This window comes from Bos taurus, chromosome 28 (assembly GCF_002263795.3).
Source record: "Bos taurus isolate L1 Dominette 01449 registration number 42190680 breed Hereford chromosome 28, ARS-UCD2.0, whole genome shotgun sequence".
NCBI classification, from domain to species: domain Eukaryota; kingdom Metazoa; phylum Chordata; class Mammalia; order Artiodactyla; family Bovidae; genus Bos; species Bos taurus.
In genome coordinates this window covers 42,057,767-42,073,318 of record NC_037355.1, presented here as the reverse complement: position 1 = coordinate 42,073,318, position 15,552 = coordinate 42,057,767, and the positions used below count along the sequence as shown (strand labels likewise).

General features: G+C 48.0%; 1 protein-coding gene across 3 annotated transcripts in view; it reads left to right on the top strand.

Moving 5' to 3' along the window:
• Nucleotides 1-15,552, top strand: part of LOC112444747 (uncharacterized) — a 42,009-nt gene that overhangs the window by 1,019 nt on the left and 25,438 nt on the right. For 2 of the 3 annotated variants that reach the window (XR_009493276.1, XM_024986889.2), the window contains exons 2-9: nt 7,122-7,193; nt 8,358-8,429; nt 10,713-10,794; nt 10,897-10,930; nt 11,800-11,879; nt 11,956-12,024; nt 12,362-12,439; nt 12,534-12,594. Coding sequence is in view for 2 of the 3 variants with exons in the window: in XM_024986889.2 (XP_024842657.1) it covers nt 7,122-7,193; nt 8,358-8,429; nt 10,713-10,794; nt 10,897-10,930; nt 11,800-11,879; nt 11,956-12,024; nt 12,362-12,439; nt 12,534-12,594 (548 nt within the window). In the remaining variant the exon portion in view is untranslated. Of the gene's footprint in view, nt 1-7,121; nt 7,194-7,829; nt 7,983-8,357; nt 8,430-10,712; nt 10,795-10,896; nt 10,931-11,799; nt 11,880-11,955; nt 12,025-12,361; nt 12,440-12,533; nt 12,595-15,552 lie in introns of those variants that run through there. The other variant, XM_059882700.1, reaches the window with a different exon arrangement.

Genomic DNA, 15,552 nt, shown 5'->3' with positions numbered 1-15,552 from the left:
CTTCTGGTCCTCAAGGAAGGAAAGGGAAGGGCAGGTCTTCACACTGCAGATATTGCCTTGGTCCCATTGTCAACTCCTCTGTAGGGCTGAGGATGCATTTTACTTATTCAGCAGTAACAATGATATGACTCTCAGTATCACTGAAGCACTTTACAGTCCCCAAATCCCTTTACTGCACATCTGTCATTATTAAAACAGTTCTGGAAGTAGAGTAGGGAAAGTATTTGCATATATAATCAACTGGAAAGAGGGAAGGTTCCTAGACATTGGATGAAGTAACCCAGAGGCTGGTGAGAGTAGAAGGACTGAATCCTGGATTCTACAAATGGGAAAAGGAGCCGAGCGTTGCCAAGAAAGGGCCCTACACACTAATTTCCCAGCCCCAGGTCAGCAGGAGTAAGCCTGGATTGTGGCTACAGTGGGATGACATTGTTGTTCAGTTGCTAAGTCATGTCTGACTCTTTGGGACCCCAGGCTTCCCTGTCCTTCACTATCTCCCAGAGTTTGCTCCAACTCATGTCCACTGAGTCAGTGATGCCACCCAACCATCTCATCCTCTGTTGCCCCCCTTCACCTTCTGCCCTCAATATTTTCCAGCATCACAGTCTTTTCCAATGTATTGGCTCTTACCAAACACACTGGCTTGGGCAAGTCACCCACTTCTCTCTGCCACAAGTGACCCCATCTGTACAATGATCTTCATATCCACTTCACCAGGCTGTGATGATGATGAAGGGCAATTCATAGGTGGTTTTCCTACTACAGCATCTGATGCAATAAAGAGTAAAAGCATGGGAGGAACTTTAGTTGGTGGCTCAGAGGTTAAAGCGTCTGCCTGGAATGCAGGAGACCCGGGTTCGATCCCTGGGTCGGGAAGATCCCCTGGAGAAAGAAATGGCAACCCACCCCAGTACTCTTGCTTGGAGAATCCCATGGAGGGAGGAGTCTGGTAGGCTACAGTCCATGGGGTCGCAAAGAGTTGGACACGACTGAGCGACTTCACTTTCACTATGGGAGGAAATACTGAGGAAGGCAGAGCCCCACTCTTTGGACACTCCTCTGTGTTCCAGAGGACCGTGATCCAGCCCTCACTGCCCTTGGTGGGGAGATGGGCTACCAGTTAGTTAGTGTTTTTGAAGTCATCTGGGACATTCCACTCATGATATTAGCAGTCCTGTTTATTCATTCACTCCTTTATTAATTCATCCATTTACAAATAATCACTGAGCAATGCTATACTTTAGCCACCATTGGGGGAAGGTGGGATAAGGCAGAAAACAAAATTCAGTAAAGTCTTTGTCCTCCTGGAGCTTCCATTTTAGAAGAGAGACAAGTGATAAATAAAGGGGAGAATAAGCAATATTTTACATGGGAATAAGCATACTGGAGGATTTCCAGGCAGGAGAATGGAAAGCGCTCTGTGTGTGTGTGTGTGTGTGTGTGTGTGCTTAGTCACTCAACCATGTCCAATTCTTTGCAACCATTTGGACTGTAGCCCATGAGGTTCCTCTGTCCACGGGGTTTTTCCGGCAAGAATACCGGAGTGGGTTGCCACTTCCTCCTGCAGGGGATCTTCCCCACCCAGAGATCAAAACTAGAGAGTATACTAAGGAGCTGGTCGGGAAGGCCAAGCTCACAGACTGGAAGCTGAGAAGTGGGAGAAACTGCATGTTATTTGTACAGAGAACATGTACAATTGGATTGTGATCTAAAAGAGACACAGTTGATGGTTACCAAGTGTAGGGCCTCCTGGGAGACCAGTGAGGGGCCTGGGGCAGGAATCTAGGGTGAAGATAATGGTACTACAGTCCAGTAGGGCGTGGGTGGTGATGAGGGCCAGATACTAGAGCTCTTTTGAAGGTGGAGGCAACAGAGTTCCAGGCAGAATTGATTGGCGGAAGCCATCTGTGTCCCTACACTGAGGATAAGGGTAGAGGAGGAAAGTGATTTCATCACTGTTATTAATGTGAATCAATGTTATTACCCCTGTTTTACAGATGAGGCAAGGACGATGCTCAGGGCCAGAGAAGGACTAGAAGCAATGTTCTATTTTCTTCTTGGGTAGGATTGATCAGAGGAGGACAGATAGAGGAGGAGGCAGAGTGAAAAGAAAAAATGGTTCAAGGAGGCCCAGTGAGAGGTTGGGAAAAGACAGACAGGAGCCTGGGGGCAGGTGTGTGCAATGAGAAAATAGGGACATGGGCCCCAGAGGAGTATCCACGTGAGATTTACAGGTGGAGGGAGAGAAGGATTGATGTAGAGGAGAGAAGCAGGACTTCAGGATCCACCCACATCAGAGACATGAGGGTTCTGGGCAGTGTCACCCCGGGTGCGCTAAGGAGAGGGGCTCAGAGTTGCCATTTCTGATATTAAGTGGTAAATTGAGGCACAATTTAATTTTTAAGAATTTATCTGAGCATACATGGAGTTGAATTCAGTTCAGTTCAGTTCAGTCCAGTCGCTCAGTCGTGTCCGACTCTTTGCGACCCCATGAATCGCAGCACGCCAGGCCTCCCTGTCAAACTCCCGGAGTTCACTCAGACTCACGTCCATCAAGTCAGTGATGTCATCCAGCCATCTCATCCTCTGTCATCCCCTTCTCCTCCTGCCCCCAATCCCTCCCAGCATCAGAGTCTTTTCCAATGAGTCAAAGCTTCACATGAGGTGGCCAAAATATTGGAGTTTCAGCTTTAGCATCATTCCTTCCAAAGAATTGAATTAGGAAATGCCAAATCAAAATTGTTAGAAGCATTTCACCACCAGGTCACTGATCACTTCGCTTCACTTTTTTTTTTTTTTTTAAACTTTACAATACTGTATTGGTTTTGCCAAATATTGAAATGAATCTGCCACAGGTATACATGTGTTCCCCATCCTGAACCCTCCTCCCTCCTCCCTCCCCAAACCATCCCTCTGGGTCATCCCAGTGCACTAGCCCCAAGCATCCAGTATCGTGCATTGAACCTGGACTGGCGACTCATTTCATACATGATATTACACATGTTTCAATGCCATTCTCCCAAATCTTCCCACCCTCTCCCTCTCCCCCATAGTCTATAAGACTGTTCTATACATCAGTGTCTCTTTTGCTGTCTCGTATACAGGGTTATTGTTACCATCTTTGTAAATTCCATATATATGCCTTAGTATACTGTATTGGTGTTTTTCTTTCTGGCTTACTTCACTCTGTATAATAGGCTCCAGTTTCATCCACCTCGTTAGAACTGATTCAAATGTATTCTTTTTAATGGCTGAGTAATACTCCATTGTGTATATGTACCACAGCTTTCTTATCCATTCATCTGCTGATGGACATCTAGGTTGCTTCCATGTCCTGGCTATTATAAACAGTGCTGCGATGAACACCGGGGTACACGTGTCTCTTTCCCTCCTGGTTTCCTCAGTGTGTGTGCCCAGCAGTGGGACTGCTGGGTCACTCTTTTTCTTTCCACTCCTGAAACGTGATAATTTCAGTTGTCCTGTCCTCAGCTTTGTTGGTTCTTTGTGTTGTCTGCTAACATCTGATATTGAACTGTAAAGAATTTTTCAGTTTAAATATGGAACTTTTCAGCTCCAGAATTTGTTTGTTCTTTTAATAATTTATGTCTCTTGTTGATAGTATCATTTTTCTCATATACTGTTTTCCTGATTTTGTTTATTTGTCCTTATTTTCCTTTGACTCTGAGCTTCTTCAAGTTTTTGTCTAGAAAGTCTGGAGCCTTGGTATCCATGGGAATGGCTTCTGTAAATTTATTTATATCTTTTGAATGAGCAACGTTCTATTTCCTTGTATATTTTGTTGAAAATTGTTTTTAAACTATAATGTGGTTATTCTAGAAGTCAGAATTTCCCATTGGCTGTTGGGATGTGTGTTTCTGTTATTGTAGAATAATATTTTAGAAGTATGTAGCAGTTTATATTGAAACTTTTCCAAACTACTTTTGCAAATAATATTCCTTGCTGTCTGTAATCACTGGAATTGCTGTTTCATTAGCTCGTAGTCAGCTAATTTTTGATAGAGATTTCCTAGTTTTCCAGAAGTTGAACAAATATAAAATCATCCCCAAAAGAAATAAACAGAGAGAGATAGAAGATAGACAGGCAGAACAGCACTTCTCTCAACCATTGCAGAATGGTTATTTGCTGGGGCCGTTCTTCCACCACTTAGATAGGCTTGCTCTGAGCCTAGATACCCACCCAAGGGAAAAGTTAAAGGTCTGCTCGGGACTTTTCTAGCCCTGGCATATGTGTGGCTTTTTTAATTCACTTGTATACACCTACTTTTGAGCATTCTAATATTCATCCAAACAGGTTTAAAGAGATGTACATAATAATTCATAAGTTAGATCTACACTGATTCTTCTGGAATCAAGCAGAACTTGGCAACAGGACCACTGATCAAGATCAAAATGGCCACTGTACCAGGGAAGGAGTAGGGGAAAGGTGAATAAAATTGCCACAAAACTCTTATGCCGTTTTGAAGAGAACTATTTCGTGATTGCACATTTGCTTTATTGTTAACATTTTATTGTTTTTTAGAGTCCTTACAAAGTTGGTGTTGACAGCTTATTGGTAAAGAATCTGCCTGCAATGCAAGAGATCTGGGTCCGATCCCTGGGTCGGGAAGATCCCCTAAAGTAGGAAATGGCACCCCGCACCAGCATTCTTGCCTGGAGAATTCCATGGACTAGAGAAGCCTGTTGGGCTACAGTCCATGGAGTCACAAAGAGTCAGACACAACTGAGTGACTAACACTCTCACTTCCAGAGTTCCTACAAAGTTGGTGCTGACGGCTTATTGTTGTTTACTCAATGTGTCCATGGGAGAATGAGGACTTGGAGTTTTAGAATCTGCCATTTAGTTCCATTCTCCATGCTACAAGTTTTTGTTTGCAATTTCATATTTTAATTTAGGATGACATGCTTAAACATAAATTTAAAATCAGACACTATTATAAAATTTACAATGTTAAAAAAAAAAAAAATCTGTGAGTCTCCTGCCTGCAGGCAGACTCTACTGTCTGAGCCACCAGGGAATTCCTTCATTTCTGATACCACTCCCCAAAGGTAGCCATCTACAAATCTCCCAGACTTTTCTTTTGGTATTATGATCATGTTTCTAATACAGTGCTTGTACTGATGGCTGTTTCCTGCTGTATGAGTTTGCAAGTTCCTTACTGACTTTTTGCCATTGGGGAGGAAAATTTAACATTTTTATAACTCAGCTCCCCTGCATGATCCTGCCCCAGCAACTTCTAATCTCAGCACAGCTATATCACTATATCATTAAAACTTTGACCTAAAGTTTTAAGAGTGGAGATGTCCTCAAATTTCTGGTAATCCTCGTCTCTTTATTTTCATTTAGGAGGAGGCACTAAATCATGATTAAAGCTCTATGTGTCAAAAGCCCATATAGTTGCTCTGCTCCATGCTGCCTTTTCTAAGGGACCTGTAGATCTCTGAGGTGTTGTCCATTGTCCATGCGCTCTCATAGGGGTGTGTGTGTGTGTGTGTGTGTGTGTGTGTGCATATGTTCTAGAATCTAGACCTTCTTTCAAAATAATCACAAACTGGAAATTCTCCCAGAGAAGCTGCATGGGTTGAAGGTACTTGTTTCCTGAAAACCCTTCTTTTGAAGATCCTCTTTACTGAGAGGAATCACAGAAGGTAGGAGTAATGAGAAGGAAAGTAGAACGTGGTACCAGTACTTAGGAAGTTTTCTGACACATTAGCACAGGAGCTTCCAAGAGAAAGTGTGTGTTACGAGTGGACTGAGAGGATCTGACACTTCACCACAAAGCAATTATCAGACACAACCATAACACCTAGATCTGACAAGTGTGATGTGTAGAACATGGCTTTTGCAGCTAGATGTGAGCTTAAATCCATGGTATCCTTGGAAATTTTAGCAAATTCCTTGACCTGTGAAAGCCTCAGTTTTCTTACTTGCATCATAGGGGCGTTTTGGAATCGGAAATCATGCGTATAAAGTGATGGGTATATACGTGCTCCATAAATGATAATCCTCAAGTTGTTAGAGTAATCCAACAGCTGCTGTACTCACCATCTCTTGACAGATTTAGATGCCACCTAGAGGGCAGAAGGAAAGGTAAAGAGAAGGGTCCTCTTGGGTATAAAGGAATCACACATTTGACATTCAGCATATTTATGAATATGATGGTCACTGGAGGTGAAAGAAAGGAGCTTGTGGTGGGTTCCCCAGACTCATTTTCACATTCACTGGAAAAGAGCCCAAGACAGGGCACCAGCCTCAGTTACAGCCGTACCATGTGCAGAACCTTGACAAACACTTAGCCAGTAAGACCTACATTTGCCCTTCATAACCTAGCCTAGTACAGCCTGCAGAGGTGTGGGATTGCAAGGACCTTCGAACCCTGAGTGGCTAGGGACACATATAGCTACTTCCCACCTAGACAGAAGGGGTATTGAGGCCACAGCACCCTTCAGCCTCCTCTGTCTCCATCCTGGCAATAACATTAAGACAACGGGAACAAGAATCTGGAAGGCCAAAGAAGGGCCTGAGGCTTTCCCTGCTGGTGGGGTATCATGATGCCAGGGCAGCAGTGTTCCACGGCATGTTCAGCCCTTCCCCAGACAGTGGTCCCAGAAAAGGCCCTCAGTGTCCAGAGTGGCTCAGCTTTGCAGACTGATGAGAAGAAATGGAAATAAAAGCTCTGAGTAACACACCCTCCCTGGCCTGAGGCCAGTGCCTATTGGGTGCCCATAAGTGAGGGACAGTGAGAGCCAACACAGCAGAATCACTGGAGGCCTTTATAACCAACACATCATCCCTCTTTTCTTGTCTTTGAGCCCCAAGTAAAACAATTGACCCTCCTGATTTGCCACCCAAAGTCCCTCAACCCCCTGCACATGAATGTGGTTGATCAGCCTCCCCAGCACTCACAGTGATAAAAATCACTGCGACCCTAGGGTGATTTTTACTAGGGTGACCCACTGAGGTCACTAAGGAAGTGTGGCAGCCTTGTGCGACCTGGGATGGGAGGATTTTCTAAAGTTTCTGCTGGAATCTGGAGAAGCAGAAACTCCACCTACAGGATGGATGCCCCTCATGTCTCTGACTCAGGTCTTCTTTGTTTTCAGGTCACAGAAGGCAAATAATATTTGGAAGGACATTAACAAATTAGTGGATGAAATGGTGAAGAAGTACACAAAGTACGGCTGGGTCTTCCTCTTCTGGGCTGGGGACACAGCTCTCTAGATTTGGAGTTCATAGACGTCTCTATGGTCAGGAGCACAGAGCCCGGGGAGGGGCATGTTCTGAAGCAGAAAGAACAGATCAGTCTGGTTCTATCAGGTCTCAGCACATTTCTTGGCTCCTGCCTCTGAGTCAAGCCACATTGTAAGGGACACAGTCTGCCCTTGAGACCTCACAGATTAAGAAACAGGCAAACCAGTAACCAAATACTGAGTTAAATGGTGCCAAGGGTTAAAAGAAATGTGCAAAGGAATTACTTGCAACTTTAAGGGAAAAGCAAGACTTCTTTTTTAAAAACCAAGTATGACTTCCTAGGGGATCTGAAATTTTGAACTAGATTCAAAGAATGGGGAAAGACAGGGTGACAGGAACAATCAAGGAGGTTTCTTGATGGGGTGAGTGGTCTCTCTGACTGGACAGTAGGGTTAACTCAGGGGAAGGGTGAGAAATGACTCTGAACAGGAGAGCATGGGGCCAGAACCACTGAGGCTCATAATGCCAAGCCAAGGGGCTTAGGATTCCGGCTGTGAGCAATATGGAGCTATAGCTGATTCTTGAGTTAAGTGTCTCATATGGTACATGATGTCCTCCAGGTAGAAAAGTCTGATAGCAATGGTCAAAATGATTTGTAACAAGAGCCAAGACAAGTAGAGAGCACAGTTGGGACCTATGGCAGCAATTAAGATGAAAAATAATGAGGATCACTGGATGAGGAGAAGGGGAAGATGTGTGAAAGGTGAAACAAGGTAGAATAATTTCTCTGATATGAACAGGACATGGGGAAGGTGGGCAAGGAGGGAAAAGGAGTGACGTTACAAAGACTGTTAGAGTAGAAAAGAGGCCAGCTGAGAGACTCATGCAAAAGTGGGTGGGTGCCATCTTCTGGTGCACATCCCATGTGCGTGCCTGCGTGTGAGAGAGAGAGAGAGAGAAGGAGATTTGGAGTGGGGGTGGGAGTATAGGGGTGGAGCAAACAGGCCTCAGAATCCTCTACTAAGGTGTAGGAACCTCTGGGGTTCAGGAAATGGCCCCAAGGAGAAGAGCTGGAATGGGAGCAGGGAAACTGGCAAGCACCCGCGTCATGGCCGCTCACTGGCTTCATTTGCATACTTCTTCTCCAGCCCTAACCTGCAGATGTCCTTCATCACCTCCTCCACGCAGGGCAAAACCGTCATGAAGCTCACCTCAGACAGGCAAGTGCTGTTTCAATACCCCAAGGCAGGCATGGTGGGAGGGGTCACGAAACTGAGGGGTTTGCTGAGGACCCACTGGGTGCAGACTAAACCATCTTGGGCTCCCCTTGGTGCCTACTCTGATCCTGCAGTCCTAGCTCCCTGGCCCCCACTGACCTCTGGCTGAGCTGGCACTGAGAGACCACATCCTGCTAGATATCTACACCCTATCTAAACTCTATCCTCCACCTGTCCTGTCCTTTCAGCCCTTGTCTCATTTCTTAGAACTGGCTCACTGTGAGGACTCCTGGGACCTGGAGGAGCAGATGCGGGCCCTTTGTGAACACTGGCCTGTGTTGGCTCCTGCTCTGTGTGTCAGTCTCTGCTCAGGGCCAGTGCGGGAAGCAGGGAGGCAGAGTCAGATCAGGCGGCAGGGATGGGCGTGATGAAGTGCTAGAGCTTCCATGGATTGACCCCTTGGTGGCTCTGAGACAAGGGAGCCCATGAGTGTGGTTCTGAATACCAGGCTGGGCTGGGGTCAGGAGGGCAGCATGACACAGCAGCATCCTAGGCATGCCCAAAGGCCTGAGGTGGAAGATAGGGAGCTCATGAGCATCCAGGAGCTCAAGACGCTCATAGTGCAAACGACTGAAACCCAGAGAGTGTGGGGGTGCCAGTGCATGGAGACAGCACTCCCCAGGCCTGGCTCCCAGGAGAAGCAGGGACTGGGGCTTCCTGTTCAGTGAGCTGGGGAAGGCGTGGTTTTGTGTGTCCCTGTGGTCTGCATTATGGAGAGAGAGACCTGAGTGAGTGTGAGGTGCAAGCAGAAAGTGAGGGGGAGTTGTCAGGCAGGCGGAAGAGAGAGAGAGACGGGGCCTCTGATAGAGGAGCTGCCCACTGGGGAGAGGAGGACCGCTGACTCCTTTAGGCAGAGGATTCAGAGTCTGAACCAAGCTACCTGTGGGGGAGACCCCTAAGGGGCTCCCAGTCCTCTCTGGAGAGTGGAGGTGAGGCTGTCTTTCTCAAGGGAAAGTGTCAGAAGGGAAGTGGGGATCAGGGAAGGGGATAAAAGGTTTGGAGTTTTAAGATGTGAAAGGCTTCACGAGGGCATAAGCAGGCTAGTATTCTCTCCACGCATGGAGCTGGGAAGAGGGATTGAGTGGAGAGGGCAGGGGAACCAGTGGAGAGATGGCATGGGCAGCCTAAGAAAAACTTAGGCTCAGGCAGGAGTGAAGCCTGGAGAATCTCAGATCTGGGCCAGACACTGTGGAGGGATGAGAGTTCTGGCATATTTGGGGGTGCTGTCAACATAAAAGAAATCCTCCCAAAAGTGACAGGAAGAGCGGGGTGGGCAGGGCCTGGTTTGGCCTCCACTGGTCCTGGTCATAGGCCTCCTCAGTTCCCATGCTAGGTCAGGCAGGGCAGGACCAGGGGCTCTCAGATCTCAGCTCATGGCAGAATCCCTTCTGCCTGAGGCAAGCACTTGCCTTCAGGTACCACATTCTTTAAGACTTTCTGTAACAGCTCAGCCATCACACCAGATAAGCTTGAACATAAGCCCCACCCCCTGGTGTGTCCCAGTCCCATCCCCTGCTATCTGCTTTAACAGAGGCCAACAGAGATCCCTGCAGCAGCCTGGGATCACTGCTTTTCTGCTGGCATGAACAGTCTTCGGGCGTCTTTTCCAGCTTATGGTCTATTTCTTCAGGAGCACAAGAAGCCCAAGAGCCCTAGACTCTGATGGAGCACCTTGACAACCGCCCTTAGCGCCGATCCAGAGACGGAAGTGGCTTGGAGGGACCAAGTCACTACAGGGGTCTGCGGCAGGGGTGGGGGACAGGGCAGGAGCATCAGCAGAGTGACTTCTCAAACTCAGCGTTCCCTGTTGGAGGATAATGCCCTCATTAGGGACCCCTCACCAGGGACCCCTTATGTGCCAGCAGTACGGCCAGTCATGTTGGGGGTGCTGGATCCACAGGTGCACATCCGGGTGCTCCCCTCTCAACACAGATGGTCAAGGCAGGGCCCCTGCTGGAGCCCCCTGAGGTCTGGATGCCTGAGACAGAGAGGAGCACTCCGAAAGCCAGCCCTGAGTTACGGAACCAGCACAGCTGCATCCTCCAGGCTCCCTGGATGAGAGACGAGGCCTAGGTCCTGCCAGTGGCAGAGACACGGGCGGACAGGACCTCTTGTGTTCTCTCTGGTCCAGGCAGGTCTGCACAGGGGAGAATGGTGTCAGGACAGCTGGGCTGTTTTTTAATGATCAACCAGCATCTCCCTCTATCCTGTTTTCTGATTTTTCAGACAAGAAATAAGTCGTGGTCTTAGCCGACTGCAGAATATAGTGCCTACAGGAGCCACAAACTTGCAGGAAGGGTTGATAAAGGTACAAAGACAGTTCTGAGAATTTATTCTGCTTTGTCAAGTTCTTAGAGTATTATCTGGTCATCTGACTGCCTTCCCCCAACTTCCCTTCAATTTGTTGCAGGCAAATAAACAGATTCAACAAGCTACCTCAGGAGGTAAGTTGCCCGCTGACGTCACTGTGCTCAGGTGGGACAGAGCCAAGCTCGGGCCTCAGCGAGGGCTGGTGCACACCCTCCTCAACCAGCTCCTGGCGCTGACTCTTGGAGCGAGCTCCTTGCCCTCTCTGTGCTGCAGGTTCCTCCTCCCCACAGTGAGGATGAAAAGCTCCCCCAGGGATGTTCCTGAGAACAACATGGGGTCATGCATTAAATTCCTGGTTCTTACTAGATATCAAGTACTTGACCTATAGTTGAGCTGCATGAAAAAGAAAAGAGAAATTCCAGGGACAGTGAGGGGACGGAGTTCAGTTTGGGGAGCAGAGGCCTTGGTGCCCCTGCCTGCCCACACTCTGTCCACCATGGCCCTGGCTCTGCCCCTTCAGCCTCTCCCCTGTGGTTGACTCTTGTTCTGTGATCGTGTTTCCAACAGTGGGAAAGGCTGTGCTCAGCCCAGAACCACCGGCATGTAGACTGTAGGGCTGCGGCCTCATCGGGAAGGAAGCACAGGCTGCTGGGAAGGCAGGGAGCTGGGCGGGGCCATTGCCCAAGCCTGTGTCGGTCAGTCTGGCTGCTCCTCCCTGAGCTCAGCTGAGAGGCTTGTCCTTGCCAGGGAAGTAGCTGCAGTTGCCATTCAGGATAAAGGCTGTGCCACCTTGCCCTAGTGAGGGTCACTAGAAAGCACTCTGAGCCAGGCTCAGGCTCCTCACCTGTCACGTGGGTCCTGGGCTAAGGCCTTTCCTCTCTAGGCATCTGATAGTGGCTACTTGGATCAGGCAGAGGTGCGGGAGCAGTGCTGGGGGCCTAGCAGTGTGAACAGGTCTCTCCAGGTGCCTTTCTGACCAGGCCACTCCTTGCTTCTTCTGCAGAGAGCAGTGCTCCCAGCCTGATTATCACCCTGACTGCGGGGCCACTGCAACCAAGGACGTTACAGGACACAAAGAAGGAAGTGAGTCCTGTCCACCAGTATCAGCTTTGTGCTCCATGTGTTTGGGTGTTTCCACTCAAAACTTTTTTTCTCTTAGGCTCAACAAGCTCGGGATATGGGGGCCAAGGTTTACTGCTTGGGTGTAAAAGACTATGAAAGAGATCAGGTAATTCAGAGCAGATAACCAAGTGCCACGTGTGAGCCCAGCTGGGGAAAGATTCAAAGGCAGCTGTCCCAGGGTCACCTAGCGGATGACCCTCGACCCCAGCCCAAGTGTTTGGACAACAGGTAGTCATGGCAGATGAATAGCAAGTGTTGTGTAAACCTACACACCAGAGGTGTGGGTGGAGAAGTTTTCCATTCCCTGAGGGTGGGCTGCTGACAGACGCCAGGGTGTGGCCTTGGAGTCCAACATGGCAGCAAGCAAGAGCGTGTCTCCTGGGCCAGGACCTGCTGTGTGCTCAACCCCTGGCTGTGTGCCAACCATCTCCTCTCCCTTCCAGCTACATAATATTGTAGAAAGAAAGGACCAAATGTATGGGATGGATGAGTTCAATTCTGCAGAAAAGCTTGTTGCCTCGGTGAGTGTGGGCTAAACATGAGAGGGGAGGTGGGCTGCCTTTTCCCCATGTCCCTGCTATCAGTCTCCCTGACCCTGCCACCCCTCTGTTCCAGCTCGTGAAAAATTCGTGTATGGAAATGATGGCTGGGGACACACACTTTGTCTGTTTAGGAGGTAAGAGCCAAGTCACAGATCTAGACAGAAGTGCTTGTGTGTGTGTGTGTGTGTGTGTGTGTGTGTGTGTGTGTGTGATGCATTCATGTGGCATAAGTGTGTTGTGACTGTGGGCGGAGGTGTCTGTGGTGTGTTTTTGTATGTGATGTGATTGTGTATATGTTGTATGTGTGCTTTGAGTGGAGGGTGTATAGTATGTGTGTGTGGTGTACATGAGTGTGAGTGTTATGTGCATGTGAGGGGACTATATATAAATCTGTCCAGAATATAAGTGTTTTGATACAGAAGTAAATGTGTGATTGTATAACAGGTATACGCCAGGGGCTTGTGGATGTTGCTGTTACTGTTTAGTCACTAAATGGTATCTGACTCTTTGGATCCCATGGACTGTAGGCTGCCAGGCTCCTCTGTCCGTGGGATTTCCCAGGCAAGACTACCTGGATGGGTTGCCATTTCCTTCTCCATGGGATCTTCCCTGCCCAAGGATCAAAGCCACATCTGCCACATTGGCAGGCAGATTCTTTATGACTGAGCCACCAGGGAAGCCCATATACGTGTTTCATTACTTTTATCTTTCGGATTTATTGAGAGGCTATTGACAGAGCTCTGAATGAGTTGAAGGTACACCACATAGTATAGACTTGAACACATCCTGCAAAACAGATGACAAAAGTAAATTTAGCTCTTAAAATCTAAACCCAAAGCTTCTTTTAAAAATTAAATATTTAGTGATACTTAAAAACCTCAACAATACTTAGCAACTGAAATGAAACTAAACATAAAAAAGAGATAATACATCAAGACGAATTAGGGATCATCCCAGAAACGCAACTGGTTCAGGGCTTGAAATATCACTGAGTTTACGACATCAGGAAAATGGAAAAGAAAAGTATGAATATTTCAATGGATGAAAAAAGAACTGGACAAAGTTCAGGTCCAGAATCATAAGAACATATCTGACAAAGGCACCCATGCAAATTCTCAAAGCCAACAGTACACCCAATTAGGATGGCCTCTCCCTGAGATCTGGAACTTGACAAGATGCCCTCTCTCCCATGGGAGGGTCTCCCCTGGGGTCCCTGCATCAGTGTGGGAGGACCCTGAGCAGTTGTGTTTCTGTTAGAAGCCCTCTCTCTGATGAGCTCTGTGTGTGCCAGCTCAAGCACCCACATCACTGGGGTTTGTAGAGCTGAGATGGGTGGATAAGCACAAGCTCCCACCGGCAACAGCACCCAGCTTGGAGGCAGCTGGACGCAGACCCAGGAAGCTGGTCCTGGCTTCAGAATTCTGAACTGCAAGCCTACAGTGCAATAGGCTGTGCTCTCTGACTAATGCGCATCTGTCTAGAGCAGTGTTCATATCCAAGCTCTGCCTCCCACAGACAAAACCGAAGCGAGTTGCTGAGTGTCCACCAGCTCCAATTTCATCTCCAAGAAGTAGAAATAGCAACACCCACTATCAGATCTTCAGTGAGATGTAGACCCAGTGGAGTTCCCAATGACTGGCACAGAGTCTAGCAACTAGTGGCTTTCACCAACAGGAGCTGGTTTTAAGACTTCTATCACTGACCCCTGGCTCTGCCCCCACCTTCCTGCTGAGTCCAGGTTGGGGAGGGAAGTGGTTAAAGAACACCCAGGATGAAAGCATCTCTAGTTGAGCCCTCTGTGGGTGGAATCTGTCTGACTCCTCCTGTCTCTGACCCTGTGAGCGGCGGTGCAGTGTGGTGAGAGACCCTATATATGTGCAGAGCCCTTTCCTGCACATCCCAGCTGTGCAGCAACCCGACAGCTGCCATTCTCTGATCATGTCCCCAGGACATTCACAGGCCTGTTAGACCTCAGTGGACACTGTCATTCACTCCCTGTGGTGACCTGACTGGGATGCAAGTGCCTGCTGCACACGCCCTGCCAGTGAGGCCCTGCGGTACTGCTCTGACCTTAACAACTGCTGTCGTCTTGTCAAAAGCTGCCACACAGCATGACTGTCACTGAAATGGGAAGTTCAAGGCAGGAAGCTGGACCCCAAATAAAGCAGAAGAATCTGTTCATCAGGCTGTCATTCTGAATACATCCAAGGTTCAAATGAGGGGAATGCCAGGAGGGAGTACGCATGAGGCACGTGACCTCTCCAGCCTCTCAGGCTCCCTCCAGCACTAAGCAGAGGCCCCTCTGGCCTCCATGCCTCCAGGCCTGTGCTCCTCTGTGCCCATCCTCTACGCAGAGCCTGAGAAGCTGAGAAGGCCACTGCCCTAACCCACTGACCACGAAGGCTGAGGCCCCCAAGCCAGACAACCATGCCCTCTAACATCCAGCCTCTGCTCTAAGCCCACCTGCTGAAGAGACTGGTGAGTGTGGGCCTAGACTTCCTGGAAGACCTTCCTCAGCTTGCTGGCTCCAAGTACTGAGACTTTACTCTCAGAGTGCCTCAAACCCGAAATCTTTCCTAGTCAGCTGGCTCCTCTGGCTTCCCACAGCCCTTGGCCTCTTCTTATTATAGCCCCTTGTCACCCAGTGTAAACTATGATCTGCTTGGCTACACCCATGTCTTTATTTTTATCATTCAGTAAATTCTTTTTCTTCCAAACTTTTCTTATGAATCATTTCAAACCTGCAGTAAAGTGGAAACAATTGTACAGTGGGCACCCCTTTCTCCACCACCTGGATTTGCAACGAATATCAGTTGTATTTTGTTTAATATTAACCTATCTAACTCTTTCTATCTTCATTGGTTCATTTTAGTTTTTGATGCATTTCAAAATAAATTACAAGTACTGGCACAAAAATAGAAATATAGCTCAATGCAGCAGGATATAAAACCCAGAAATAAATTAATGCACCTATAATCAATTTGGAGAAGGGAATGGCAACCCACTCTAGTATTCTTGCCTAAAGAATTCTGTGGACAGAGGAGCCTGGTGGGCTGCTGTCCATGGGGGGGGGGATGATTTGGGAGAATGGC